This window comes from Aspergillus sydowii (genome assembly GCF_001890705.1).
Source record: "Aspergillus sydowii CBS 593.65 unplaced genomic scaffold ASPSYscaffold_9, whole genome shotgun sequence".
NCBI lineage: Eukaryota > Fungi > Ascomycota > Eurotiomycetes > Eurotiales > Aspergillaceae > Aspergillus > Aspergillus sydowii.
In genome coordinates this window covers 297,760-323,981 of record NW_024467867.1, presented here as the reverse complement: position 1 = coordinate 323,981, position 26,222 = coordinate 297,760, and the positions used below count along the sequence as shown (strand labels likewise).

The 26,222-nt window shown below is 52.6% G+C and overlaps 8 protein-coding genes across 8 annotated transcripts; 2 read left to right on the top strand and 6 right to left on the bottom strand.

Moving 5' to 3' along the window:
• Positions 1–1,660: 1,660 nt before the first annotated feature.
• Positions 1,661–2,001, top strand: grg1 (putative glucose repressible protein Grg1; the record flags this gene model as incomplete). Its single annotated transcript, XM_040852524.1, has 3 exons — positions 1,661–1,675; positions 1,736–1,919; positions 1,985–2,001. The coding sequence occupies 3 exons, from the start codon at positions 1,661–1,663 to the stop codon at positions 1,999–2,001; spliced, it is 216 nt and encodes a 71-aa protein (XP_040700205.1).
• A 406-nt stretch (positions 2,002–2,407) lies between these two features.
• On the bottom strand, positions 2,408–5,203 carry ASPSYDRAFT_156641 (uncharacterized protein; the record flags this gene model as incomplete). Its single annotated transcript, XM_040842573.1, has 3 exons — positions 2,408–2,654; positions 2,736–4,803; positions 4,942–5,203. 3 exons carry the CDS (start codon positions 5,201–5,203, stop codon positions 2,408–2,410), a joined length of 2,577 nt encoding a protein of 858 aa, XP_040700204.1.
• Positions 5,204–7,747: 2,544 nt separating this feature from the next.
• Positions 7,748–10,194, bottom strand: ASPSYDRAFT_181982 (CFEM domain-containing protein). Its single transcript, XM_040843508.1, has 7 exons — positions 9,696–10,194; positions 9,500–9,635; positions 9,275–9,453; positions 9,185–9,221; positions 8,669–9,119; positions 8,551–8,618; positions 7,748–8,494 (listed from the first exon to the last, which is right to left on the bottom strand). Exons 1-7 carry the CDS (start codon positions 9,714–9,716, stop codon positions 7,893–7,895), a joined length of 1,494 nt encoding a protein of 497 aa, XP_040700203.1. The 5' UTR covers positions 9,717–10,194; the 3' UTR covers positions 7,748–7,892.
• Positions 10,195–12,573: 2,379 nt separating this feature from the next.
• ASPSYDRAFT_47696 (NmrA/HSCARG family protein) lies at positions 12,574–13,829 on the bottom strand. The gene is made up of 5 exons (XM_040847488.1): positions 13,464–13,829; positions 13,247–13,400; positions 13,150–13,197; positions 12,981–13,073; positions 12,574–12,924 (listed from the first exon to the last, which is right to left on the bottom strand). Exons 1-5 carry the CDS (start codon positions 13,806–13,808, stop codon positions 12,578–12,580), a joined length of 987 nt encoding a protein of 328 aa, XP_040700202.1. The 5' UTR covers positions 13,809–13,829; the 3' UTR covers positions 12,574–12,577.
• Positions 13,830–14,374: 545 nt separating this feature from the next.
• ASPSYDRAFT_33489 (sodium:solute symporter family protein) lies at positions 14,375–16,972 on the bottom strand (the record flags this gene model as incomplete). Its single annotated transcript, XM_040845104.1, has 11 exons — positions 14,375–14,620; positions 14,693–15,207; positions 15,267–15,585; positions 15,642–15,812; positions 15,863–15,913; positions 15,961–16,231; positions 16,277–16,376; positions 16,422–16,608; positions 16,653–16,710; positions 16,757–16,820; positions 16,864–16,972. The coding sequence occupies 11 exons, from the start codon at positions 16,970–16,972 to the stop codon at positions 14,375–14,377; spliced, it is 2,091 nt and encodes a 696-aa protein (XP_040700201.1).
• Positions 16,973–17,879: 907 nt separating this feature from the next.
• On the bottom strand, positions 17,880–19,323 carry ASPSYDRAFT_47694 (uncharacterized protein). The gene has a single exon (XM_040847487.1). The coding sequence runs from the start codon at positions 19,193–19,195 to the stop codon at positions 18,206–18,208; it is 990 nt and encodes a 329-aa protein (XP_040700200.1). The 5' UTR covers positions 19,196–19,323; the 3' UTR covers positions 17,880–18,205.
• An 891-nt stretch (positions 19,324–20,214) lies between these two features.
• On the bottom strand, positions 20,215–22,882 carry ASPSYDRAFT_156515 (mRNA-binding ubiquitin-specific protease UBP3; the record flags this gene model as incomplete). The annotated part of the gene is made up of 2 exons (XM_040842561.1): positions 20,215–22,326; positions 22,385–22,882. The coding sequence occupies 2 exons, from the start codon at positions 22,880–22,882 to the stop codon at positions 20,215–20,217; spliced, it is 2,610 nt and encodes an 869-aa protein (XP_040700199.1).
• A 377-nt stretch (positions 22,883–23,259) lies between these two features.
• On the top strand, positions 23,260–26,144 carry ASPSYDRAFT_47692 (RING-type E3 ubiquitin transferase MAG2). The gene is made up of 2 exons (XM_040847486.1): positions 23,260–23,965; positions 24,020–26,144. Exons 1-2 carry the CDS (start codon positions 23,717–23,719, stop codon positions 25,952–25,954), a joined length of 2,184 nt encoding a protein of 727 aa, XP_040700198.1. The 5' UTR covers positions 23,260–23,716; the 3' UTR covers positions 25,955–26,144.
• The last annotated feature ends 78 nt before the right edge of the window (positions 26,145–26,222 follow it).

Genomic DNA, 26,222 nt, shown 5'->3' with positions numbered 1-26,222 from the left:
AGCATTTTCCGTAGTCAATGGCACATATGACCAGGATATAATTATTATCGCTACCAGTTTCCTGGCTATGAAGGGCTACAACCCATCCTAATATATACAGCCAAGAGATGTTGCCATACCCTGACTCAGGTTAACTTGGCGAGGCCTGGTCGTAATAGACGTTCACTAGCAATCGTGCTTTCCCAGGGAAACTCGCAACGAAATCGACGCGGCAAGTCTCCGATCCAGTTCATACAGAGGGAAAGAAGCGTATTCCTTCCGCGGCCGCTGCACCCCACTCTTCCAGACTGTTGTGTGCCAGGGGGGGGGTCTAGATCGCTAGATCGGATAGGCAGTGGTGGCGCTATAGTGGATCTGCCTGCAGTGCAAAATCAGGGAACTGGAGGTTGCAGTATACACACAGACCGGAGTATATCACTACTTACTCTACACCGCGAAGTATTACTAGTAATATCGAGTCTTCTGGGTTTTCCTATCATGTATGTAAATTTTCCAGAAACTACGAGCTGGCGGTTGGCTATTAAGTTGTGCAGCTCGCGGAGTGTATATTATTTATTATATCTACAAACGCCACCCCCATGATATCGTGGCCGCCGCTTAAACGTTCTAGACCAGCAATAAATGCCTCAAACTAGCCACAAATAACCCACGGCCGATATGCATGTGAAGCAAACCTAGAACATATTTCCCTGCTGGCGGTGCGAGCCGCGGGAATGTTCGAGAGGCGGCCTAACAGTGGATAACTAGTAACTACCAAGCAAAAGTTGAGAGACAAGACTCAGTTTCCGAAATACGGTCGGAGCAAGCCGCGTGGACATTCTAGCACCATCTTGCGGAATCTGTTTCCAGGACCGCCACCAATGTCGTCCAGTAAATGAAGACCGCTGCGCCACAGTCGTCGAGGAGTGGAGTCTTCCAAGTTACCACTACCCCCCAGTTGCCAGTAGTTGCCACGTTCAACCCCTCTTCTTGCATCGCCCAGAGGGGAAAATGGAGTGATCTCAAAAGGAATTGAGTGATCGTCGATCTCTGAGGAGTCTGGCTCTGACTGCGAGTGTTCTCCGGACGAGAGGACAAAAACCTGACCAGACTGCCAGCAGAGTCCAGCAAAGTCACAGCAAGAATATCGTCAGGTTACTGGGAAAATACTCATAACTCGCCCTCATAATGTGAGACGTTAGTTAATACTATCTGCCATACACCCGTCTCGGCCGTAGACATCCAACACGACAGTCCAGCAGTCTAGAACGGGATTTCGGTTCCGCGCCTGCACGTGTTATTTCAGTGGAGTTTATGACGTAGAGGGGCCAGATCTGTGCCAGAATTGTGTTAGATCTGTGCCGGATCTGTACTAGACTGGCGTCAGTGGCTGAGCAGATCTCGCACTGTTCACAACGTTGAATCCCTGGATGTTCCTGACTGCGTCTCCATTGGACAGGGGGGGCTGCTGCATGATGTCATGCCCTTAGACAGTAGACGATGGACTGGAGAAGGCCGAGGTCTATCTAGGAACAGGAAAGACATATAAAGACCCTGTTATCCCTGCTCGAATTGTTCATTCTCATTCAAATATTCATTCCTCAATACACAACTTACTATAACCACAATTTCCATTCAAACAAAATATTCATTCCTGAATACACTTCTTCCTACAACCACAATGGAGTCCATCAAGGTATGCAGCCCACCAATACCCATCCATCAATTCATATACTAAGTACAACAATCACCATAGAACACCGTCAACTACGTCAGCGAGACCGTCCAGGGCGCCGGAGCCGGAGCCTCGAAGGAGGTCAACAAGGAGGTCGCCAAGGACAACAACGCCGACATTGCCACGCGTGTCACTGCTGCCAAGGACGCCCTTTTCGACAAGAAGGACGAGAAGACCCACGAGGTTCAGGCTGATGTCCACAAGGGTAAGCCTCTTATCACAAAGCCTGGTCTATTGCGGAAGATAAGTTGCTGATTTTGCTTATAATAGAGGGCCTCAAGCACTAGATCCAGGCGATGATGATGATTGACGCCATTTTCCATGCGATACTACGTTAATGGATGTAATACCCTCATGAAGAAATAATATTGATACCTTCTTATCTTCTTACTCTCTGTCTGCTCTATTCGAAGACGTAGGAAATATCCTAGATCTTGCTTCTCTCGGCTATTTTATATGCGATGCGGCGTCTCGTCTAATAGTAACGCTGTAGTAAATACCTATTTTATGACGGCCCACTGCTGAACTTGATTCTATTCAATTTGTAATACCTCTATCGTATACCTAGGTAAAGCTCAATGCCATCTAGAAATAGTTCGAACCGTTCACCAGAAATCTCACCCAATCCAATCCTGTATCCGACTGCAAGCACCAATCAGGCAGAACATATATATATAAAATAAAAAAGAAAAGCTACATATGGAGATCACTCATAAAATCATACTGCGTCCCAGCCCCAGCACCAGCACTACCTCCACCTCCACCCATACGATCAGGGCCCGAGCCAGCACCAGACCCAGACCCAGAGGCCATCGCAGCATTAGACACCACCGACCCACCAAACGGGTTACTACTATTCAGCAATAAACCATCCAAACCAGGCGAAGCCATATCAGTATCAGGACTCATAAAAAACAGATCAGCTAGAGCCGCATTGGTGCTTGTTGTTTTTGTACTATCTTCCAGCGCCAGCCCCCCAAATGCACATGCACGTCTATCCTGGTGATGTGTTGACGTTGACGTTGGCGTCGTTCCTAGCGATAGATGATGAGACGGAGAGCTATCACTTGTCCTCGGGTATAGATCGGCTGCGCGGGCTATCCCCGGGAACCCGAGTAAAGAGTCCAGTGCTGGATCGTCGCAGAAGAATCCCGGATCTGGTATCTCAAGTGGCGGGGGAAGTTGGTACGGTGGTGGCATGAGGTCTGATATTGAAGTTGTGGATGATGATCCGAGGGATAGATCACCACCGGTCCTGTCGAATGGGAGGGAAAGGTTGGCTGGCGGGGATAGTGAAAGGAAAGCAGCGTTCGCCATCTCGTTCATGTCAGATATAGAGGAGGTAGAAGTGGAAGACGGAGACGCCAGGGTGCGCAGGGCCGATTTGACCCATTTCAAGCGTTTCTTTGCCGGCCGCAGGATGAATGCGTGCTGGCCCAGGAAGTCGGACTTGCAGACTCCGTGTGCGCGCTCTGCGTACTCGGCGAGCTTGGCTACGGCGGGAATGGTATTACCGCTTTGCTTTTGCTGCCAGTCGTGCTGGCACTGGTTGTGTAGGCGGACGAGGGCGCGGCTGCAGGCGTCTAGACATAGCGCCAGAGCTCTATTCCCGTAGGAAGCTTGGGTTGGTACGGGGCTGGCTGGGAGGGAAGGGACGCCCGCTGCAATGGTCAGGACAGCGGAGATGCACTCGCCTAGGGCTTGGATGGTGGAGGGTGTAACTGGCGGGGGTGCCCGTTGTTCAGGGGAGAAGAGCATGTGGACGATGATGGTGTAGTACGAGGTTAAGAGGAAGAACTGGGTGTGCGGGGTGCTGACTTCTCGCTCGACCAGCTTGATGGCTTGGATAAGAATAGCGCGGACTTCGAGGGAGAGATTGGATGGCTCGAACCGGGCTCGCAGGAGCTGGTGGAGCTGGTGGATGTGTCGTATATGCCATGGGGCGGCCTTGACCTTGCGCTCTTCGGTAGGGGCGTTGAGGTAGATGGTGTAGATGTGGGCAACGGTGCTGGTGATATGGCTCAGCGGCCACAGCCAGCGCATGGCCTGTACTTGGGATGGAAGGGTCGAGATATTGTTAGACGCCCGGTCCAGGCGCAGGGCTGCAGATGTTGTCTCGTCGAGGCTGGTGAAGTCGGGGATCTCGTCCGGCAGCAGCAGTGTGAATGGCTGGTCGATTTGCATAAAGGCCCAGGTCGTCGTTGACAGACACAGCCAGTAGATGTTCTGCAGAATCTCCTGCTCGACTTGCCCGATATCAATCCCGTTCAGCTTCATACTCTCCGGCACACCCTCATTGCGACTTCGACGCTGATACTGCCGCGAGATGATACGACATGTATACCCGATGTAGCAGGTGCTTCGCCGTGATAGACCTTGAGCGAGGTCCCTCCATCCTAGCAGGATCAATGCCTGCACTGTCGGGATGGGCGCCGAGTCGATGTGCGACAATGGCCGATGTCTCAACTGGGATGCAGCAAAGTGCGCCAGCAGCCGGGGCGATTCTTCAGGAAGTGAATTCCCACTCTGCCCGTCACTCTGTCCGTCACTGCTGTTCAGCGCCTGGAATGCATCTGCTAAGATGACTGCCAGGAGTGCGTCGTCCACCGTTTCGTCCTGGATCGCATCTAGGAGGAGTGTCTTCGAGACCAGCGGCGACAGGGGGTGCATCATGAACCAGAGATGAACCATCTGTACAACGCGATGTTTCCCCAGGGCTGCAAGAGGACCTTTCTGCCGGCGAGCAGGGTCGAACATGCTCGAAGTCATCTCCTCTGCCAGCGAGGCGATGTAGAAGTACTGGTGCGTGCTGGGCTCCGACTGTTCACAGCCCAGCTGCCCGAAGCGCAGAAGCAGAATCTCAACTATTTCATGTGCAAGAAAGGACAACATCCCATCGTAGCTTAGCTTTGGCCGCGGGCGTTGGGTTGGAGTATGTCCGGGACTCGGTTTGCGCATGTGTCGCTGGAAGGAGGCAATCGAGTCCTGGAACAGGTTGGATCGCGATCCATTCTTTCGGATAAAGTACTCGTGAAACATCTGCTCGAGCTCATTGCCCAAAGTGTGGTCCTCCATGGAATCATTCCCAACTGGCTGCGGTTGAGGCGACGGTGCCCGCGAGGGGCCGGCAGATGCAGTAGACACTGGCGCAGACGCAGATGCTGGGGAAGCAACGCCAGCTGAAGAGGCAACACCAGGTAAAGGAGGAGGAGAAGACAGCAAACGACGGCGCTGAGGCTTTCGTGGCTGGCGCTGGTCGGAGGAGCTGGTGCCTCTCCGTCGAGGCCGACCCTTCCGGGCCTCGGGGCTGTAAACGCAGTTGATATTGCGCTCACGACAGGCCGTGCAAATCGGGCCACTGGAGCAGCGGATCTTGCGCGCGCGACAGAAGATACAGCTGCGATGGAGGCCTGACGGGGCGGGCGGCTCTGGATCTGAGGATGTTAGATACTGCTTGATACGAGGGAGAGCACCTGTACCTGAGGCCATCTTGAATCCGCAATGGCTTCGTCGGACAAGTTGACAGAGGGGGCAATGTAATCGACACTTTCCTCGGCCAGAATAAGACTGAATGAATGAATGAATGTCGTGGATGTTACCTCGTGTTCGCGCGGGCCCAGCCGGATCGAGATTCAGCCACGAGGCAGCAGCGGCGTATCACAGTCTTCAGAATCCGAGGAGAATGCAAGAGGACTGCAAGGACAGCAGGAATCCGGATTCTGGTTGCCAATCAAGGCCGTCGGTGGGTGCCCGTTGCAGAAGTGGTAGCCCTTGCAGCTGCAGCTTCATGCCTTGCCGAGATTGGGAAATATTAGTCGAGCCACTTCGTATCACCGCGTCGCAGTCAGAGCGAGCTCTAGCTCGTAAAAGGCGTCGCTGGCGAGACGTGATGCGAGACAAGCTCAGTTCCTGGCGGAAGATCTGCCACTTGGCCTTTGGCGGGTGTCCTTCCTGCCTTGAAGTGAGAACTGGCATTCTTGCAGCTCTTTCGCAGTTCTTTGGCAGTTGTAGTGGCAAGACTGCATGAGAATGGACACTGCACCTGGACCCAGAGTTGATGTTGATTTAATTAGTTGATTTGATAGCTGACAACTGCGATCGGGCGTTTCATGCTATTAATAGACCCGAGATCGCTTCGACATCCTCAACCTGCAGGCGTCTCCAAGAACCACACAGCAGGCATTACCTATTGGCAGTTCCAGGCGAGCATTCCATCGTCTCTGTATCGTTATCATGCAGCTGCTTCTCCCTTCATCCGAGCATCCAGGAATCCATCCCCCTCTCCCACCCCGGCACGTCAACCCTGGCGAAAGATTCCGTAAGAGATTGAATATACGATGCAAGCCAATCTTAAGGATGATGGGATTCCCTGAGACCGGATCCATCGGAGTTCGTTCCGTCTCGTGTCGATCGAGTCTTGGAATGCCATCACGCCCTGTTTCTGGACCAATATTCCCCCAGCCCAGCTGGTCTTTGCACTCGTATATTCCCAAGAGTTTGGCCCCCATTTCTCTGTCCGGCCGTATGCAGTGGCCATCACGGCAGAGAGGCAAATACCTCTTACTTACGATATGCCGTTCTTGGTGGTGAATCTATAATGAGTGCTGGGAGATCTTGCCACCATTATCCAAGACCTTCAGCGAGAGACACCACCAAGACTATTATCCCCTGCAATGCACCCTCTTAGCAGGAAATGTCGCCAAAAATAGCTGCGTGACGATCAGCTAAATCAGATCTGCCTTTCCAGTGTGTAAAATATCTTCTTTACACTTTGCAAGATCTACAGTCCCCGCATTCTCAGGGCCATGTAACTTCTGTCGACACATCCGTCGAGTACTTGGGCATTCCCTACGCAAACCCTCCTGTCAAATCTCTTCGGTTTAAACCGTCTCAGAAGCTGGAAAGAAGCAGGCCATACGAAGCCCCACACTGGGTGCGTCGCTCTGTTTATCGAACAATATTTCTTTAATCATCAGGGATAGTATATTTCCTCTTGAATACTCCATTCAACACGTACTCACAGCCCAACACCAGCCAGCCTCGCTGCCTTCACAGGAAGCAAGACCCCCCAGGGCGAAGCCTGTCTAACCCTAAACATCTGGTCCAAGCCAACCGGTTCCCAGGTCACAACAAGAAGGTATCCAGCAATTACTTCCCTTAAACACAGCAGGTCTATTCGCGAGACTGGAGAGGCTAGGCATCCTCCCAATTTCAGCCTATATCCCTGAAGCTGACCCTAACTACTCACTCGCGCCGTGCTCGTTCGACCACAATGATAAAGAAGAGCGCCATTACGCTCTTCCATTTCTATCAAACGGAAGCAGAAACTGCCTGACGCCCTCCCAGCAGAGACGGAGACCCGTGTCAACGAGTTTCGCTTGTCCGAATTCACCAGCGTCATAGCAGCCTAAGCCCACGCCCGCGCCCGCACCGCGCACAATGTGCCCGTCTGGCAGTACCTCTATTTCGAAAGCTGGACCAACGTACAGCTCTATAGCCATAATAGTAGCGGGCCCACTCGCCGATCTGAGAGGCGCATACCACCGCAATCCCCTGTTCATGGTCTTTGGGACGTCCAGCGATGTAACTGGACTCGAGCCCTCGGTGCCGGAGAAGCAGACCATACAGATGGTGCAACGGCTTGGGCTGTTTTCTGTGGTCAACCGGAATATGGCTTTCCGGTGAGATGCAGTGGCCGCGGTTTACTCGGAGAGTAGAGTCATTGGTGAGATTGGGAGATTGGGTATGAGGATAGTCCGAGGGTGGACATTGGGAGGCTGGAATGGGGTTTGTGAGTTTAGTAGTCATGTAGGAGATACTGGGATGAATATATAAAGGATGGGATACTGCATATTATCTGGTCAGATCGGTGAAGAGAATTGGTTTCTGTAACTGTTCATGGTGCAGAGATATATCAGTACTATCATATATATATATCCACCATAGTAATCCTAGTAATCCCTAATTATATCTTCCCAATCTTACAGCAGTCTCTATTCCTACTTTTACAGTACTACAGCCAGACAATCCAGTGTCAATAACAACGAGCCACCCAGACTCGTATCCATTCATAAATCATAACAAACTATGTGGCGTATCCAAAATGCAAATGCAAATGCAAAGACCCTCCCATCATCGCAGTAACTATACTATACACAACAACCCAGTTGATACCACCTTACCAGCGCCGACCAGGCGACGTCGGCACCGGCGGCAGCATCGGCGTCTGAGGAGGCTCACTCGATTTCCTCGAGAATATACTCCAGCGCTTAAAATATCCCCTACTCGGACTCTGCACAGGAGCAGAGACAGGTACAGCGCCAGCACCCGGAGTCCCAGGCACAGGCTCAGACAGATCCAGTCCACCACCGGGATGGCCACGCCCATATCCAGCCTCACGATCATGATCATGATCATGATCACTCCCAGCAGCATTATAATAAGCCTCAGCCGTGGTCCCGACATCATCCAGGCGAATAAACGGGCCTACGGAATCATCTGCGCCCTTGACGCGGGTCCTGGTCCCGGACATCGACGCGGAGAGGTTATGCGACACTCTTGTTCTTGAACCGCTCCCGTTCTTGGAGGTATTGTTGGAGGAGTTGTTGTTACTGCCGAACCGCGTTGAGCCGGAGAGACTGTTTGAGAGGGCTGTGAGGTGTGGTTTGAATTGCCCGCGGTAGACACGGATGACGAGGGAGCGGATGGCGGGCATGCAGGCGCACAGGATGGCGACGTCGAATTCGAGGAGGGACCAGATGCCGACGGGGACGAAGTCTCCTGCAGGGATATGTTAGTTCTGCTTAATAGTCATGTCTTGTTCTGGTGGTGCGTACGTGTTGGGTTGGTTGTGTTGTTGAAGCCGACTGTTTCGACGAGCCGGAAGATGCTGATAACCGTGACGCTGGAGGAGTTAGCAGTATATCTATACAGAGATAAAAGAGGGAGGCGTACACAATCCCCACGGCAAACATGAGACAAACGCCCAATTTCTTCTCCAGCCGCATGTGCAGCTTCGCCAGCGTCGGCATCGGAATGGCCACAATCAAGACATCCAGCACGATATTCACCGACGAATGCGCCAGCAAGATACTATCATGGTCGATACATTTCCCGCTGTGCTCGCCATCCCACATATTCCAGTAGTAGCTGATGGGATTGCACGAGAAGAGGAGGACGAAGAAGCTGACAATCGCCCAAACGAGTGTTATCGCCAGAACTATATACGTTGCAATGCGCAGGCCGCGATTCGGGAAGATGTTGAGGTACAGGCAGAGCATGGAGACCTTGATTGCGGCAATGCAGACGCAGTACATTTCCTCCTCGATGAAGAACAGTTTGAGGATCTGCCGGATGTCGTCGAAGGGGATTGTCCACATGTCTTTCCCTAGGCCGTAGTCGCGGACTACAAACAAACCATTAGCACTGGGACACATGAGACAGATATCAAGGACATAAGGATATACATACGCTCGATTCCAATGCCCGAGATTCCAGCAGCAAGGAGCTACAGCGCACCTGTTAGCCTGGATTCACTCTGTAAGATGTAGTTCAACGCACCAGAGAGAAGACCAAGATATAGTCATCCAGCCCCAACTTCCTATCTATCGCGCGGTTCGCCAGACGCATAAGCACCGCCGCAATGGCGACCGCGATACCGACGATATTCGTAATGGGAAACACCTCGGTGTCGCTGGTCACTGGGTAATCGCACATTGTGTAGGTCATGTTCTTCGACGCTGCATTCGTTAACCCAACCCTTGGAATCAAGACACAGTCACATACTCAAGGCTTCCTTGACGGTGCATGCAGCCATAATGCATGGCTCGAGCTGCGCTGCGATCTGGGGCGTCCCGCAGACACAGGCTGTATCGGTGAGGGCGCATGTTGAGTTGCCTACGGCCGAGACCAGGCACGGCAGCTGCGACAGTAACCATGTTAGTATGCCAATGGCGAGCTAGATAAACAGGGACCTCCGTACCGCGCAACTTGGAAGATCCATGGCCAGAGAGTCCGGGATCGATGGGAATGCAGGGTGCAACACTACAGCAGCTGCAGCTGGAGCGGCGGGAGTGGTATGTTATACGGTGTGCCAGTGGAGTCTGAGCCTCCTCGCAAGAGGCGAGACAAGAGGGGCTAGGGCCTGGAGATCATGGCTGTTACTCTGGTTCAGGGTTTTAATAATGCATGATCATCGACAAGGTGCGATCCAGTTTGCATTTGGCCGGCGTCATGGTACAGCAGCAGCAGGACTGCAGGAGTCTGCACGATAATAGTCAGGTTGAGAAGTGGGCCTGCTGGATCTCGAGCATGACTCGGGCAAAGTCGAGCTGCCCAAAAAGGAATCGCCGGGGCATTTTCTGCAGGAGATTTGCCATTAGGACGTCGGCACTGGTCCAGTTCGCGTGCAAAAATTCGGCATTTGTCGCGTATTTCGTACGCGGAGAGGGCCTGGATCAGTGGCCAGGCCCAATGGCAAACAAGCAAACCGTATAAAGTTCGCTAGTCGGTTCCAGATATGGTGATTGGCCTTGAATTTGATTTTCTTCCACCGTTCAGGCTGATCGTGTGGGGACTTGGACTGTGCGTGAACTTCACGTATCCTGGAGGATCCCCCTCCAACGTTTGGTTGAATATTCCGATCTTCGCAGACATCCGTGGGCACTGGCAGATTAAGCAGTCTATACTCTGTTTTTTCTCCTTTTTTAGCTGAGCAAGAGTGTTCATCCAGTCGCGGTCAGCAGTTCCCTTTCTCCTTGTTAGAATGATCTCCGATCCCAGCAGATCAAAGTATGGTTGAGTTCCACGTGTAGTTCCACAGTCCCACTGCTAGGGCCCAGTGGACCAATGGACCAATTTGTTCGTGTTATTTCACTTATTTGGCAAATCAGACGGTTGACGATTGGTTAACAAATGCCGAGACTGCATGTCCTCGACTGCTCGCTCAGAAGCCCGAAGTCCATCCGAGCTAATACATTAATTATAGCCTCTATAGCCTTTATAGTAGATCCATTCCAGCAGGCAAGGACATTATAAGCGACTATAGCCGGTCTAGCCAAACTATGCGCCTATTATTTCCCATTGCGTGGGCTGTGGCTGTAGCCTGGCTGACTCGTGGAAGTCGCCTGTCGTTCCCAGCTGAATCATACTAAAGAAGCAGTTTCCTAAACGTTACTCTGTACACCCTGGCTGAGACTGATAGTTGATTCAGGATGATAATAGGGGTCGTGTCTCAGGTAGCCAATCTATGTTCCAGCCCAGGATAACCCAGGGATCATCATCCATCAGACCCAAACGTCAGTATCTGACTCCCTGGAGTGGAACAGCCATGTGTCCGACCGTTGCAGTTGTACCTTGTAAGTTGTAATCAGGCTAGACTGTTTGCGATGCGTTTCACCATTTCCCCGAGTGACTCTGCAATATCCCAAACAGGCGCTGCCAGGCAGCCACCACAGCAACCTGCATAAGCGTTTCCTGCAGCTGCATCTCCAGAGTCAAAAGAGTGGACCGTTCGGCAGTGGTCATGTCATGTTCTTGTCCAAGCTCGAATCATCATGATCCCCTCACCCAATATCACAGATACACCCCTGGGCCCACTGGAGGAGCCAGTGCGATATCAATATCTGCACATCCTCCCCAACAAAAGCTTCCTCTCTCTTCCCACTGTCCATGCCATTATACGTAGATCTCCATCTCCCCGCTCTCACTGACCAGTTCAACTCAACTTAAATCCCAGGTCCAGCCTCAACTCTCAAGAGATGGAAACCTCCCCCGAGTCCCCGACAATGCCGTTTACGGTAGTCTCCATGTCGCCACGGTCGCCGTGCAAACCCTCCACACAAGCTTTGACTTACAACTCAGTCGTCAGTGCTCATCCATGCTGATGATCGGATGTGCGGAAGTTAACGACGTGGAGAACCTCCATCGCAGTTCCCCAACTCAAGTCAATAATTCTATAGTCTGCCCCTGAACGTGCAGAGTCAGCGTCGCAATGTCAGCCTCGACTGAATAGTGAATACTGGTGATTATGACCTGGTTTGCTATGGCAGACTCGAACAGACACGACCGCGGGTGCACCTTGACTCCCCCTGCACCTGGTTCTTCCTAGCTAGTACTACACCCTAAGCGTCACAATGTAGAGGAGTCCTGGTCAGTGCTAGACCCGAAAGTCAGGGTATAAAGTAGAGCTTCCGGGTTATCTCCGTCAAAGCAGCAGTTCCCGACCGGCATCTTTGTGATCAGCCGGAAGTCGTGCATCCGGCCTCAACCGTCGCCTCTCGGCTCCCGAGCCCGAAATTGGCACAAGAATATCAATGCCGGATTGACGCTGGACTTGGCTCTGTGCTTTTTCCTGTTCTGGTACAGTTGGCAAACCTTATTTACTTGACTTGAATTCTCACCTCTCTGGTCGTCAGTGTCGGGGTGTCCTGCCTTCTGGACATCGGTAGTCCAGTATCGTTGCTGCTGCAGCTTGCAGCTCTATGCAGTGTTCAGGCACGTCCAGGTTAGGGACTACCGCTACGCATTCTAGCTATAGGAGCATGCATAAACAGATCGTCTTCCTTGTAACGGCTTTGGTGGCATAACTGTCTATATTCGCCTGTTGCTTAATTAAACCTTCTTGCCATCTTTCCATGCGCATCCTTTCACCCGACTCTCTCAGTATGCTTCTAAATATTGAGACCATTGGGAAGCATATACGGGTATCCTAGGTGTCCAGACTTGCAGATCCCTGGTATATTCACTATCCTATATTCACCCATAATTAGGGTACGTCTGATCACAATAGTCTGTATATCAAGTCATCAACCATCGACTCAAAATTCGACAAAGCCAGAGCAGACTATTACAGTACGTACAATCTCAAGGCCCCCTCCACCCACTCCTCCACAGCCAGTCCTCAAACGTACTCGCCCGAACCCCCAGATCCTCCCACGACCGATCCTCTTCCCGATCCATAGTCCCGTAGCAAACCCTCTCATCCGGCGCAGTACCAACCCACTCCATCATCTGCCGGATATCCTTCTCATACCCCTTTCCCGCAGCGGCGGCAACAGTGGCCCCCCATTCATCGAGGCTGATCGGGTCGAATGTGGCCTTTTGCGAGGTGACGCGGGTGAAGACCGTCGGGAACTCGGTCGAGGGGAATTTGGGCGAGATTACGGGGTATGTTTTTGAGGCGGTTTTGGATGGGCCCCGGGTGAATATTTCTTTATCTTTTCGTCAGTTTTCGAAAAGAATTGTGTTTGTTAGAAGGTAAGCGTACCGGCTGCGTAGACGCCGATGTCGTATGCTGGATCGACCCAGTCGATGAGTTTGTTGCCGTCTACTGGGGGGCAGAATCGGATGGTGCCATCGGCTGAACATAAAATAAGTATACTGTTAGAATAGATATAACATACTTGTCCGCTATGAATGTGCAATGGCGAGCTTACTATTGCGTCTGCAGTATTGCGGCCACTGCATGTTTGTATAAAACAGGCCTACATCGGTTAGTGCAAGAATCAGATTCATAATGACAAACAAACTTACCAGGATGCAAAGCAGTCACGGCCGGGAGCTCATTCTTCGCCCACTGCTCGATCCGGTTCTTATTGTCGAAATGGAAGACCTTGGTGAAGCGGCCATTACTCGCCTGGTTGATATTCGGCAGACTGCTCAAGACGAAATGCTGGACGCCGCATTCCTGTTCTCAGTCAACACATACTCATATCCAAGTTAATCGAGGGAGGTCAAGTAAGTGACAGACCTTGGCAGCATCAACAATATTCCTCCCAGCATCAAGCTCATGAGCCATATCCGCCTCCCTCTCAATCTTCCTCCCCGGAAGCCGGTTATTCGTCACCGCGAAGACGCCATAAGCGCCCTCGAACGCTTTAACCAGCGAGTCCTTGTCGTAGACATCTGCTGCCGCGAACGTCAAGCGACCTGTCTCGCCGTATTTCTCACGCAGATTTGATGCCCCGGCCGACGAGACATCGCGGGTGAGGGCGCGGACGGTGAATGCCGGCGAGGTCTTTTCGAGTAGTGCGCGCACGACGCCCGAGCCTTGGTTTCCGGTTGCACCGAGGACTGCTATTTCCTGCGCCTGCATTGTGTAGTGATGAAATGATGGTGGCTGATAGCGGTGTTGGTGGTGAGACTGGCTGAGACGATGACGTCGTGGCGGGAAATGACTCTGCCGGGCACCACACGGAGTATACAGCCAACTTTATACATAGTGTATACCTTCTATAATATAGACTGTTTGGAATCTCCTTTCAAACATGTCCCACTTCCCTGGCCCTACATGCCGACGTCCAATAATTCCAACCCCGTCCTCCCCAGGATCAAGAACCATTTGCCGGCGTAACTGGGCATGGTTCTACGCATACGAAGGCCACCCGCTCATTGCCTATATAGAATAAGTCAGTAGCATCGCAAATAAAAGCAAAGCAAAAGGAAAACCACGGGCCAATGTCCAGTCCCACGGAGATTGTCGCGGGTTTGTCACCGGCATAGAGCACACGATATTAAATAATTATATTGCACGATTTCGGGCTTCGGCAGTCCAGACCACGCAGGCTAAAGCAGTATTTGGAATAGATATTAACGATTATCAACTTCCAAGGTAACAAGAACCGCCAGAAAAAATACCACACATCCAACAAATATACTGCATCATGTCTCCTTACTGTCCTTCACAGCAACACCATCACTAACCGACCCATTCTCCGGCGACGACGACTCTCCCTGGACGACTTTCCCATTTCCACTCGACCCCACCAGACTTTGCTGCTGCCCGCGAAGGCCGCGATACACCTGCATAATCTGCTGATACCCGCCGTCGAAAATCGGATACAGCGTCGCGACAAACAGCGTCGCCCATAGCCAGATGATGCCTACAACCACCCATGCAATATAGAACTAGTTACCTGTCAGCAACCTCCTAACCCATATACCTAATGATAGTTGGGGAGGGGAGATTTTAATGCGTACCTTCTTCCCAAAAACATAATGCGAGCCATACATAGGCAACGGCCACAGCACCCAATGCCCCAAAAACGTCGCCGCAGACCAGAACGCCGCAATGCGGCCCCATCTCTTCAATTCGTTAGATCTGCTGCTCTCGCCTGCTTCTTCATCCCTCCTCCCCTGCTGCTGGGACGTATCATCATCATGATGAGCAGTCGTAAGGTCACTCCCCAACTTCTCCAGCGCCAACTTCTCCCGCTTAAACTCAGCCCAGTCATAATTCTGCGGTCTTACCGCCGTAATCAGCACGGAGTAGAGGATCGGCGAGAAGCACGAGGCGACGGTGCCGTAGACGCAGGGGNGGACTTCGCCCGTTGTAGCGACGGAGACGGCGCCTCCGAAGCGGTTTGCCGTGGAGAGCCAGACGGCCAGGCCTGTGGCGAGACCCAGGATGGGCGAGAGGATTGCGGCGGCTTTGCTTTGGCGGCGCCAGAGGACGGTGAAGATCATGGGGAAGATGCCGGGGCAGGTTACGACGCCTGGACTAACGTTAATATACATGCCTGTATTAGGGTATGGTTTGGGGTGGATGACATACCCAGCATATACAGCGTCCAGCCTAGATCAACACCGACATAATGCAGCATGGTACTGAATCCGGCTGCAAAGGCCGCGAAGAAGATGACGCCTAGATGGCTGGATCGGATCACATCGCGGTCTGTGGCCGACTTCTTGAAGTACTCGCGGTAGACGTCGAAGCTGAGAATGGACGAGACGGCGATGACCTGCGCGGAGAGCGTCGATGTCACGGCCATGAAGATCATCAGCAGCACGGCTGCCGCGCCGCCTTTGCCGGCTATGGTGATGGCGGCGTAGGGGAGGACGAGGCCGCTGCTGACTTCGGACGAGGTCATTCGCTGTGGAATGTTAGTATTGATTACTTGCAGAATGTGAAGCATGTGTAGATACGCACTCGGGGGAAGGTTGGGAAGTTGGATTGGTTCTCGAGGGCCAGAGCGACAGAGCTCATCACTGTCCCTAGACCCCAGGGGATGGCAAAGTACATGATTCCGCCGATGGTGTATCCAGGGACAACGGCCTTGGGCGAGGCAGAGAAGGCCTTGATAAAGTAGCTGGTGTCCATCTGGGGGGTTAATTAGAATTAACCGGTTGATACTAGTAAGGAGAACGTACGATAACAAGACCAAAGTTGGAGCAAGTATGCAGAATGCCAAAAAGAATACCCTAAATAGTCAGTACCAGCTAAAACAAAAAAAGACAAGCCAACTTACATCCTTCGATGTCATGGTCAGGTACGTGCCAGCCTCGTTGCCAGAAACCGGATTGCGAGCAGCAGCCGCCTTGAGCAGCTCGTACAGATTCCCCACAGACCCAATCTGGTCCGATTGAAAGGCCTTGACCGAGAAGTAGCAGGCAATGATCAGGATGATGGTCGTGTGGAAATAGTCCGTCAGGAACGTTGCCTTGATGCCTCCGACAAAGGTGTAGACCGTGACGCCGACTGGCAGCAGAAATGTCGATGCGATGATGTGCATTCCAGACCTTTACATGTCAGTCGAGTCCTGGTACCGTAGATAAGAGACGCACATTGCAGAAATCACAGCCGAAGCACCGAGGAGCATGTTGGCGCTGGCGAAGATGTTGTTGACCAGGCACAGAATCATAAACACAATGTGTGCAACGCGTCCTACAAAGTCAGTCTGTCACTGTAGTAAGATGCCTAGGGACATACCGTATCGAATCCGAACCACCTCAAGCGAGGTATGCGCTTCAGGGATCTTGCGCTTGCACGAGATACCGAGCAAGGCAAAGAACACAATCATCGGACTGCAGCCAGCAGCAAACCAAAAGGGACCGGAGACGCCGTAGTTATACCCAGTGAAGGACGAGCCGAGGAGGGCAGTCGACCATAGCCAGGACTGAGAGGTTAGCGATAACACAGTATAGATTAGAGTATACCAACCGAGATGACCGCAGATGCAGTAAGACCCGTTCGAACTGTCCGGTTTGCCGTCATGAACCTGACAGCGTCAGTATATCATTATCCAACTGGTTGACTGGACGAACATCTCTGTCTTCTTGTTGTCCTCTCCAGTGGTCTTTTTCAGGACCTTGGTCACCACCATCATCACTATCCAGTTAGCACTAGTCATGGCAGGGCCAGAGTGTCTTACCTAGAGCGATGATAACTCCAATGAGCACGACGACGATATATCCCACCGTCTGCGACAAGGGCGGCTGGACCGACCCTGTGTCGACGTCTGCCCTAGCAAGTAGGGGCATTGTGTGTCCAGACCGAGAGTATGACGAGAATTATATGTACTCGCACAGGGAAAATGCAAGGAAAATGCAAGGAATAAACAAGATATACAAGACGAACAGCAGTTCAAGGCATGCTACCGAGACAACGGACCGACCGGGACAGAAGTATGCTTAAATGTGATGGAGCCAGGGCATGCTGCATCGAGTTCCCCCGGCAGGAATCAATAACATTGGACATGGCGAATGAGCACGCTGCGATCCACAATGACTTGATTCATGCCTGCGATGAGGTGCTTGATGGCGGATGACGACCTGAGCTTGGAGTTAGGGTGTCGATTTGCTGGCATGTTATCCAACCAGTATTCACAGAAATACTGATTCAAGCCGATATCTCCATACAGCGTGATATCGCATTCTCTCGTTCTAAACGAGAATAATGTTCTTTTTAAAGATTCAAGGAGAGAAAAGAGACTGGCAGAAGGGGATCCCCAGAATTTGACCGCAGGACCGTCGCGACCAAGCTTGGACCAAGCCCCCGCACAACCAGTCACATCACATCTGATTGACAGGACAGCAGCTAGCACGGATTGTCAATAGCTTGGATCTGAGCTGTGCCTGTCTTCTCGGGCGAATAGGGCACCAACTGAGCCAAGTTCGCCTGTCCATTTCTCGCCCGAGAGACGACAGCGAACAGCCAAAACGAGCAGAAAAAAAGAAAAGAAAGAAAGAAAAAGTGCACTAAATGGTCCACAGGACCAAGTCTAATCAGGATCTGGCCAGTGAGGTGGTCCTGTCTGCAGTCTGGATCTGCCGCATCGCGCCATCGCGGCCCACTTTGATGCTATACAGGCCATCCCTTGAACCACACACGCGGGGAGCGAGGGATGGTGTGCTCGTCGATCATAGAATAATATTACAATGTCCTCGCCGCTCAGGCTGTCAGCTTGTGATCGAATTTTCAGAGCTTTATATGTACGCTTTCCATTATTCTGGTTCGGTTCTTCCGAGGCTCAGGCAGAACTCTATGATGGTGTGATATTTAACTAGTTATTGCTTGTTCGTGATTGAGAGTGCATGATTGCCAGCCAGTATCAAACTGTTATTTATCTAGCATGACAAGATCCTGTTTCCATACTGTCGATCTAGCTTATTCTCTAATGGTCCATAGGAAGCCCACCATTTGATTAGACGTAACGTCTTAACTAGGACGCTCACTATCTGCCCAGATATAGTCAAGACAGCCCTAGACACAACTCAAACCGCCAGAGTCAACACCCCCGGCCGATACGGCAACAGGTTATACTCCGCCCCATCACTCGCCGGATCCCTCCCCTGATAGAGCAACTGCAAGTTACACACATCCACCAGATTCCTCTGGTCCGAGTTGGTCCGCACCAGATCCCCATGGCTGATATCCACCGTCCACGTCGCGCCACTGTTCGCCTTGCCTGCAAAGGGGGTACTCTCTGAACCAGCCCCCTCCACCACCGTCCAGTCCCCGCCTAGACTGGACGCCGTAAAGGCCCGGAAATACCGCCCCTCAGACCCGATCGCTTCGACAATCATGAGATACTCACTGCCCTCGGTGATCGTGTACACCTGCACGGCCTCGAACAGGTTCTCGCGCGTATCCGAGAGAATCGTCTCAGCCTCTGTGCCAAAGTCCCCCGGGAAGTCCGCGATGGGCATACTCGCGCGGTAGATCTTGCCATTATCCCCAGCAAAGAAGAGATACATAGCCTCGTCATCCCCAATAACTGTCTGGTCAATGACACCCGTATCCGACTCATCCTCGGGAATGCTGCCCGAATACAGCGGCTGCGCTTCAGACCAGCCGTTTGCATCTGTGGGGTCCGACGAGGTCTTGTATGAAAAGGCCGTCGGGCCCCATTGGTATGCGAGGATCCAGACGTCCTTGGGCGCGAACCGGAAGATGGTTGGCGCCACGGTACCCTCGTTCATGGCGTTTTGGGAGGCGGATGCCATCTCCGTCCAGTTGCTGAAGAGGTCGAAGTTGAGAGACCCGTAGCCGGTGTCTTCGGCGTAGTACGAGGCGTAGACGAGGTGTTGGTCGTTGTGGATCACTGTTGTGAAGTCCTTCAGGGACGCCCATCCTGAGCTTGGTTCGGTGAGGGCGTCGGTCGAGGTCCAGCTGTAGCTTGAGGGGAGGGAGCACTGCGCTGCGATGCTTGGGAGCGATGCGAGGATCGCACTGGCGGGAGCAATAGTTTTGAAGAAGCCCATTGTCCTGGTTGATGTTGTTCTTTTCCTCCTTGTTTTTTACCAATCACCCATTCAGCCAGCGGGGGGCTGTTTATATATCGTCGATAGTGAAACCTCATTCACATCTCCGCAGCCAGTTATTGCTGATATTGCCTAATCTACGGCTAAACTGCACATGAAACAAGTCAGTTTACCCCTGCAGACCGGAGTTTTGCCGTTTCAGCCACGGACGGCACTGTTGGAGACTGATGCCGGCTGAATACTAGGATACTACTGCATACGACTGGAGACATCGCTGAAGTGAATTTTGTTTATTGAAGCATGCTTTTGTATCTTCCCACGCACTTTCCTCTCTTCTTGCCAATGAAATCCAACTCCAGCCTCACCATTAATATATGGCACAAGAAACAGCCGTCCACATCCCAGCGTCACAACACACCAATCAAGTAGTGATATCCTCGTCTCAAACAACATCAACAACCACGCTCTTGATAACACGCACACATCTATCAAAGGAAATTCATGCAGTCGTTATAATCCCGCCTCACGCCACGGTACAAAAGACATGCAACCGTGAATGAGGTGAGCCAAATGGGCTATGCGAGGAAATTGGGGGGTATATATCAGAGCGACATCCACCAGATACAGCATAGTACTAAACACAAGTCAAAGGTCAAGGTCAAAAGGGAAGGATACCATATCATGCAAATAGATGAGCGGATATGATGTAGATGGGAAGCAGCATATAGCTACATGGGTAAGATGGTCGAAACGGCCATCGGAAAGTAAGAGATGCCAATCGCAAAGTTCGCGCCTCCGATCTCAACGAAACTGGCATCCTCGGGTGTAGATATTTGTTGATCAAAGTCGGGAGTTAGATGTGGGATCATGTGCACGATAAAAAAAAAAGTAGACAGTCGTGCAACTGATCAGATTGCACGATCTATGGGGATTGGTTGATAAGTAGGTAAGTTGTTGAAAATAGCGTCCCTCAATTCTTCAAGCCGTCGTCTCCCTAGGTTGAAATGGGTAGAGCGCGATCATGGGATACGCTCGTAGAACAACAAGTACGCCACCTTGTTGTCCCGGGTTCCGTACCGTCCAAGCGGGGTACGGACACCAGAGGGGGTTCCGGAAGCGTTAGGAGTTCCGTTGACAGCAGCTGAGGTGGACTTCTTGCTCGAGTGACCACCCGAGCCGGTGCCATTAACCTGGCTCCAGCCTCGGCCATCGTCGGACTGCTCGCCTTGATCGATGTGGTCGTAAATGTTGGCAGGCGAGTTGTCGCGCTTGTGCTGTTCCAGCGCAGTGGCCAGCACCTTGGGGTCTTCTTCTCCACCTCCCTCCGCCACATCTTCGTTCCTGATCCGACGGATGACGGTGTCGTCGAGACGGATCCATTCACGGCCCTCCTGGCGACGCACATCGACGGTATAGTGACCGCCGCTGGCATTCTTTCCATGGTGGTAAATAACTCCAACAAGTCGGTATTTCGGGAGACCGCCCTGGGCCATCATAACATTACGTCGGTGGGGAGGGAATACCTCTCGCGGGATCTCCAAATCAAGAGGGTATCCGATCTTCTTCCAGATCTTCTGGGTCCCGTGTGTAACGCTGTCGTACTGGAACCGCTTCAGGTGAAGAATGAGAACAGGAGGCAGGATCTCAATAAAAACTTGCTTCGTGGCAGTGACATTGGGGCCGCGAGAAGAGTTGAAGTCTCCCTGGATGCTTTCCGGCTTGGTCAACCCCTTCAGAGCATCCACAATGTTGTGGACATCGGGTGCGCCAATGTCAAGCTGAAGAGGCTGATACGGTTCAAGGGTCACCGACGCCTTGTTACCAGGGACACGGAACTCGGATCGGATTTTGCCGCCAAAGATCTTCGTGATCGGAGATTCCGACGCAATGTGACCAGACGAGCGCGTAACAGCGGATTTCTGTTTGTGGCCAACTTCCAACCATCCGTCAGCGCCCTCGCCGTCGGTAGAAGATGCGGCAGGGCCAACGCTCGTCGCAGGAGATTTGGACGAATCCTTATCCTTGGCCGCGCGAGCGCATTCCTCGTGCATTTCTTCAAGAAGGAACCCCAGGAATTCCTGAGCATCCTGCTGGTGTCCGCGACGCATGTCTCGGAAACGCGGCAGTTGACGGATAACCTCATACACAAATTCCGGGGTGAACGCCTCTCCGTATTGCTCAAGTTCGTTGGCCTTCAATCTCATCCGCAGTTGCTCCTCGTCATCGGCCGCATCAATGACACGGAACTCTTTCATAAACATAATCAGAGCATCGACCATGGGGAAGTCGCTGTGAATGCTGTGGGACGCGCGCTTCCCAATGTGGTCGAGGAACTGATAGAATGGCACGCACGAAACCAAAATCTGAAGAACTGAATTCATATAGCACATATTGCCGGTGTTGACGAGGCCTCGAGGTTCAAGGAAAGTCACCTTGTCACTGTACTGAGAAACATCATCTCCCAGGTTTGCAACAACATCAGCGATGGTTTGGTTTCGAGGCTTTCCAGCACCATTGATTACTCCTGGCGATGGAGCACTTTGGCCAGCCGCAGCGCGGGCGAGGTTCTTGTTTCGAACCAAGTCTGCCCACGATTTCGGCGCCGCGGGCTTCGCGGGAGCCTCTTGCTTGGTCTCAGCCGGTTCATTGGACCGTTCGGCAGTGTCCGATACTTCTTCGGCGGCTGGACCAGCAACCTCTGAGGTCGATTTCGGTATCTCGGAGGGGCGGCTAGCATCGTCACTCTTGGTTGCACGACGCGAGGCGTTGGGCGCTGGGATGGCCGGGACAACGGGGACAACGGGGACAACGGGAGCAGCTGCCTTCGGGGTCTTGTTCTGGCTCTGGGGGCGCGCGGATGAGCTTTGCACAGCTGAAGACGGCGTCGTGGGCTGAGTGGAATCCGCGATGGATGGGGCAGCCGACAAAGTTGGGGTTTGGGGCTCAGAAGGCGTCTGCACCTCAGCTTGCTGGGCCTTGGCCTGTCTTGGCTCTCCACCCCTTTGAGATCCTTGTCCATCCTTCATAGGAAGCTCCACTGAAAGGGAAGAAGCCTGCAGGTTGCGGGTCTTGCGCTGTCTACGGGGAGCCCTGGCCGGGAAAGGACTATCGGGGTTCGAAAGCCATGGAAGCTATATTTACTTATTAGCTATCAATTGCGGACTACTAAAACAGCGGGAGATATCTTACCGGAGCGCGGAAGGGTTCTTTTGGCGGCGGAACAGTGTTGACCGGAGCCGGACCGGGGGACGACGTGGTGGCCGGGCTAGGTGTAGAATGAACTGGCATGACCACAGGGGATTGAGCTTGTGGTGGGAGCGCTCCAGGGACAGGGCCCATAGACGGCGACATCGGGTTCTGGAAGGGGGTTGTAGCTCTCGGTTGGAGAGGAAGCGATTGTGGCGGCATATGGGCCGGAGCCATTAGGGGCTGCTGTGGAGGGTAGGAAGATATGAATGCCGGGGCGTAGGGATTGGGGTATGCACGAGGAGGCATCTGCATCGGCGGAAAAGGTGCATACCACTGGGGGTACTGGTGCGGAGGGTAGGCCGGAGGGGGGTGGTGGCCGTTCATCTGAGGCGGATAACCCATATAGGCGGGAGGCGACCGCATATTGGGAGGTCCGCTCGCGTAAGGAACGTCCTGCTGGCGCCGAGGCGCAGGAATGGGTGGCTGCCCATGGGGCATTGCGGGCAGATGATGGTTCATCATGTCCAGGCACGTAGAATGGCCGCCTTGACAATTTCAGCCGCGCGTTGCCTCAATGGGAGCCATATGAGGATTTGAAGGAAGGTTCGAGAGAGGACGCTGAGCCTAGAAGGCGGCCATTATCCCTCGAGACAGCTAGATTGATGAAAAGGGAGAGTTCGTTGCAGTTGTACCGGGGAATGTCGGCGGAGGGAATTCTGGAGACAGAGACGAGGTGGTGTGTTAGCTTGGTGCGCCAATGGCAAACGCACGGAAGGGAGGAGGCCGTGGTGTGAAAGAGAGCGAAAAAAGCGGAGAGATACAAACCGGAAATGCAAGGAGCTCGCAAGTTTGCAAGTGGGAATCGATAGAACAGCCCGGGACCAAGAGGGCGGGCGAAGGAGGAGGGAGGGACCGGGAACGGGCAGCGGCAGAAAGACGACGAGTTCCCCAACTGGGCTGAGATGATGTTTTTTTCGGGGCTTCGGCGGGCGGCACGTGCCTGAGGCTCCCAGCGCCAAGACCAGCGATGACATACCGTCACGGCTCGCCCCTCACTCGATTTTCTCCCTCTTTTCGCCTTGAGCCGGAGGAGGATCAGGTTTCTGGTGCTTCTCCTCTCCTGCTGCTGCCCCTCGGGGTTTCATTTGATCCGTTTGCTCGCATCCATTGCTGGGATAACAAGAAATCTCGTTTTGCTGCTTGGATTGTACCCCCTGCGGGAGACGCCCCCGTCCGAGTCTTCGTGACTCAACCCCTCATATCAATACATGTTGGAAACTCCCCTCACTGTCCCAAATCTACAGACATTGTTTGCTTTCCGATAGGCAAGCAATGTCGTCCAATTCTGGCCAGGCTCCTCCCTCTTCTAAGGCGGTGAACATCCCGAATAAGTCGTCATCTTCGACATTCCACTCCGCACCTGCAATCGATAGTGGTACCAGACGCGTGGGAGGATCAGGCAGCTTTGGAGCTGGGTTAGCGTCGAGGAGTTCAAGCTCTGCTCGAAACAACCAGGCTCTGAAAAGCCAGCACAAGCGGCAAAGGCGTCCTCGGTTACTGGATGATGATATTGATGAGTCGGTGGGTGCTCCCCTGGGCAATTTTACCAATTGGCCTAGCTGATCGAGTATGTAGACCATCATGAGATCGACAACCAGCCGGAAGGGACAGACGTCCATCACCCACTTAATGAACTTTTCTCTACCCCCTCGCCCCGAATACCATCATCCTCCCCCACGGAACCCCCGCCGCTACACATCATGGGGTCTTGGGTCTGGCTATCATGCGATGGACAAGGCCCGCTACGTTCATGCCAATTATCGCTTCATCGTAACACCAAACCGCGTCTACCATGCACAAGCAGTTAATGCCGACGTCCACCTTGACTGGGACTCGATTCTTCAAATACTTGTTTCTGCCCAGACTCAGGCGTCCAGCTGCCCTATTTGCTTGTCTACACCTGTGGCACCTCGGATGGCTCGGTGTGGACATATATTCTGTCTGCCCTGTCTGATTCGTTTTATGCACTCGACAGACAACGAGAATCCAGCTCCCGAAAGGAAGGCGCGCTGCAAAAAGTGCCCTATTTGCTGGGATATAATATACATCTCGGAAACCCGGCCAGTGAGGTGGTTCAGCGGCCAAGAAGGGGTTCTTCCTTTCGAGGGTGGTGACGTTGTGCTGAGACTTGTCAAAAGGGACACGCGCAGTACCCTCGCCCTACCCAGGGACGGTGCTGAGAGTCTTGCTCCGGAAGAGGATATCCCCTGGTACCACGCTGCGGAAGTGGCGGATTATGCGCGTATCATGAAGGGGGGAGAAGACTACATGAACGCCCAATATGATACCGAGATTGAAGATTTGCAGAGGCAGGAGCAAGAAGACGAGGTCTTGTTTGGAGACGAGACCACATGGACCAAAAAGGCCGTGTCGGCCATAAACGAAGCCAAGCAAAGACTCCAAGGGATCGGGAACCCTCCTGAAGTCTCACCTCACCCAGTCGTCAATAAACCACCGAAAGATCCAATTACCCACCAGGAGCCGCCGGAGGAAGTTGCGCTCATGTATGCATCACAGCATGCCACCAAGGCAGGCAAATCTTCACCTAGTGAGGAACCGATCATGCAGAGTGAAATTGACCAAACAACCGAGGCGATAAATAATATAGACTTGGAAACAACGAATGGCACAAAGTCCAAACAAAAGCACCCTGCGACTGGTCGAAATAATGCACAGTCGGACCGGAAAAAGAGTGCAAACGCGCCTCATCCTGCCGACCAGCCATACTACTTCTACCAAGCTCTACCACATTACTACCTTTCTCCTCTTGATATCCGCATCCTCAAAACCGCATTTGGAGACTACTCCTCGTTTCCCGCAACCATCCTACCTCGCGTCGAACACATAACTACGGGCCATATCATGGATGACGAGCTGCGCAAACGCGTCAAGTACCTCGGTCATCTCCCTCAGGGCTGTGAAGTCAATTTCCTCGAGTGCGATTGGAGAGATGTGGTCATGCCAGAGGTTCTAGNACAGTTTAGCACAGAAATAGGAAAGCGACGGAAGCGGAATAAAGAGAAAGAAGTTCGTGAAGAAAAGAGTCGCGTCAAAGCTGAGAAAGAGGAGGATGAGAAGCGTTGGGCTGCAGCGCGTCAGAAGAGACCGAGCATCAGCACCAGCGATCGACCATTCTCCGACCGTGATTTTATACCATTAGCAGGCGCAGCCGATGCTGGAAACATCGAACTTGGGTTTTCCGCCTCACCTCCTCGACCACCATCCCATTTCAGTGCATTGGCTAGTCCTTCGACCAGCCCTCCCGGCGCCCGCACTGTCTGGGGAACCGCTGCTGTAGCAGGACCTGCAACAAAGCCCGACCACCTCAGGGCAACTCCTCGAGACGGTTGGCGAGAAGGGTGGGAAGACGAGCTGTTTGCCCATCAGGAGAGCGAGTTGATTGCTCAAACCGCGGTGGATGAGAATAATCCTTCCTCGCAGGCGAAAAAGAAGGGAAAGAAGAACAAGAAGATAACACTCATGTCCACCAATATTCAACGGGGTGCTTGACTGCCTTGTAATATCTCTTCTGTATTTTTCTTCTTAGACGTCTGTTCGAAAGCGGTATTTTGATTGGGATAAACCGGACAGGAGTCGACGGCCATTGTTTGCATTTCACGAATCATACACTACATAGCCCTGAATTAGAAGAACATTGGAAATGCTTAAATAGTAAATACACTAGAATCCGACAGACAAGAGCGAACTGCTTGGGCCTGCAAGCGATCTGATGTGGAGCATTCCTTGGTTGGTTGTTGGCCCCTTAAAGATCGCCGAG

Bases quoted from the DNA above. Each gene is read 5' to 3' on its own strand.
- ASPSYDRAFT_181982 (XM_040843508.1), bottom strand. From the start codon at position 9,716: ATGGATCTTCCAAGTTGCGCG. The intron at 9,222-9,274 runs GTGCGTTGAACT...GGTGCGCTGTAG, and splicing joins ATATCTTGGTCTTCTCTCTG to CTCCTTGCTGCTGGAATCTC. The intron at 8,495-8,550 runs GTACGCACCACC...ATATCCCTGCAG, and splicing joins CAACACAACCAACCCAACAC to GAGACTTCGTCCCCGTCGGC.
- ASPSYDRAFT_47694 (XM_040847487.1), bottom strand. From the start codon at position 19,195: ATGGGCTTCTTCAAAACTATTGCTCCCGCCAGTGCGATCCTCGCATCG.
- ASPSYDRAFT_47696 (XM_040847488.1), bottom strand. From the start codon at position 13,808: ATGCAGGCGCAGGAAATAGCAGTCCTCGGTGCAACCGGAAACCAAGGC. The intron at 13,198-13,246 runs GTAAGTTTGTTT...TAACCGATGTAG, and splicing joins CGTGACTGCTTTGCATCCTG to GCCTGTTTTATACAAACATG. The intron at 12,925-12,980 runs GTACGCTTACCT...GAAAAGATAAAG, and splicing joins CATCGGCGTCTACGCAGCCG to AAATATTCACCCGGGGCCCA.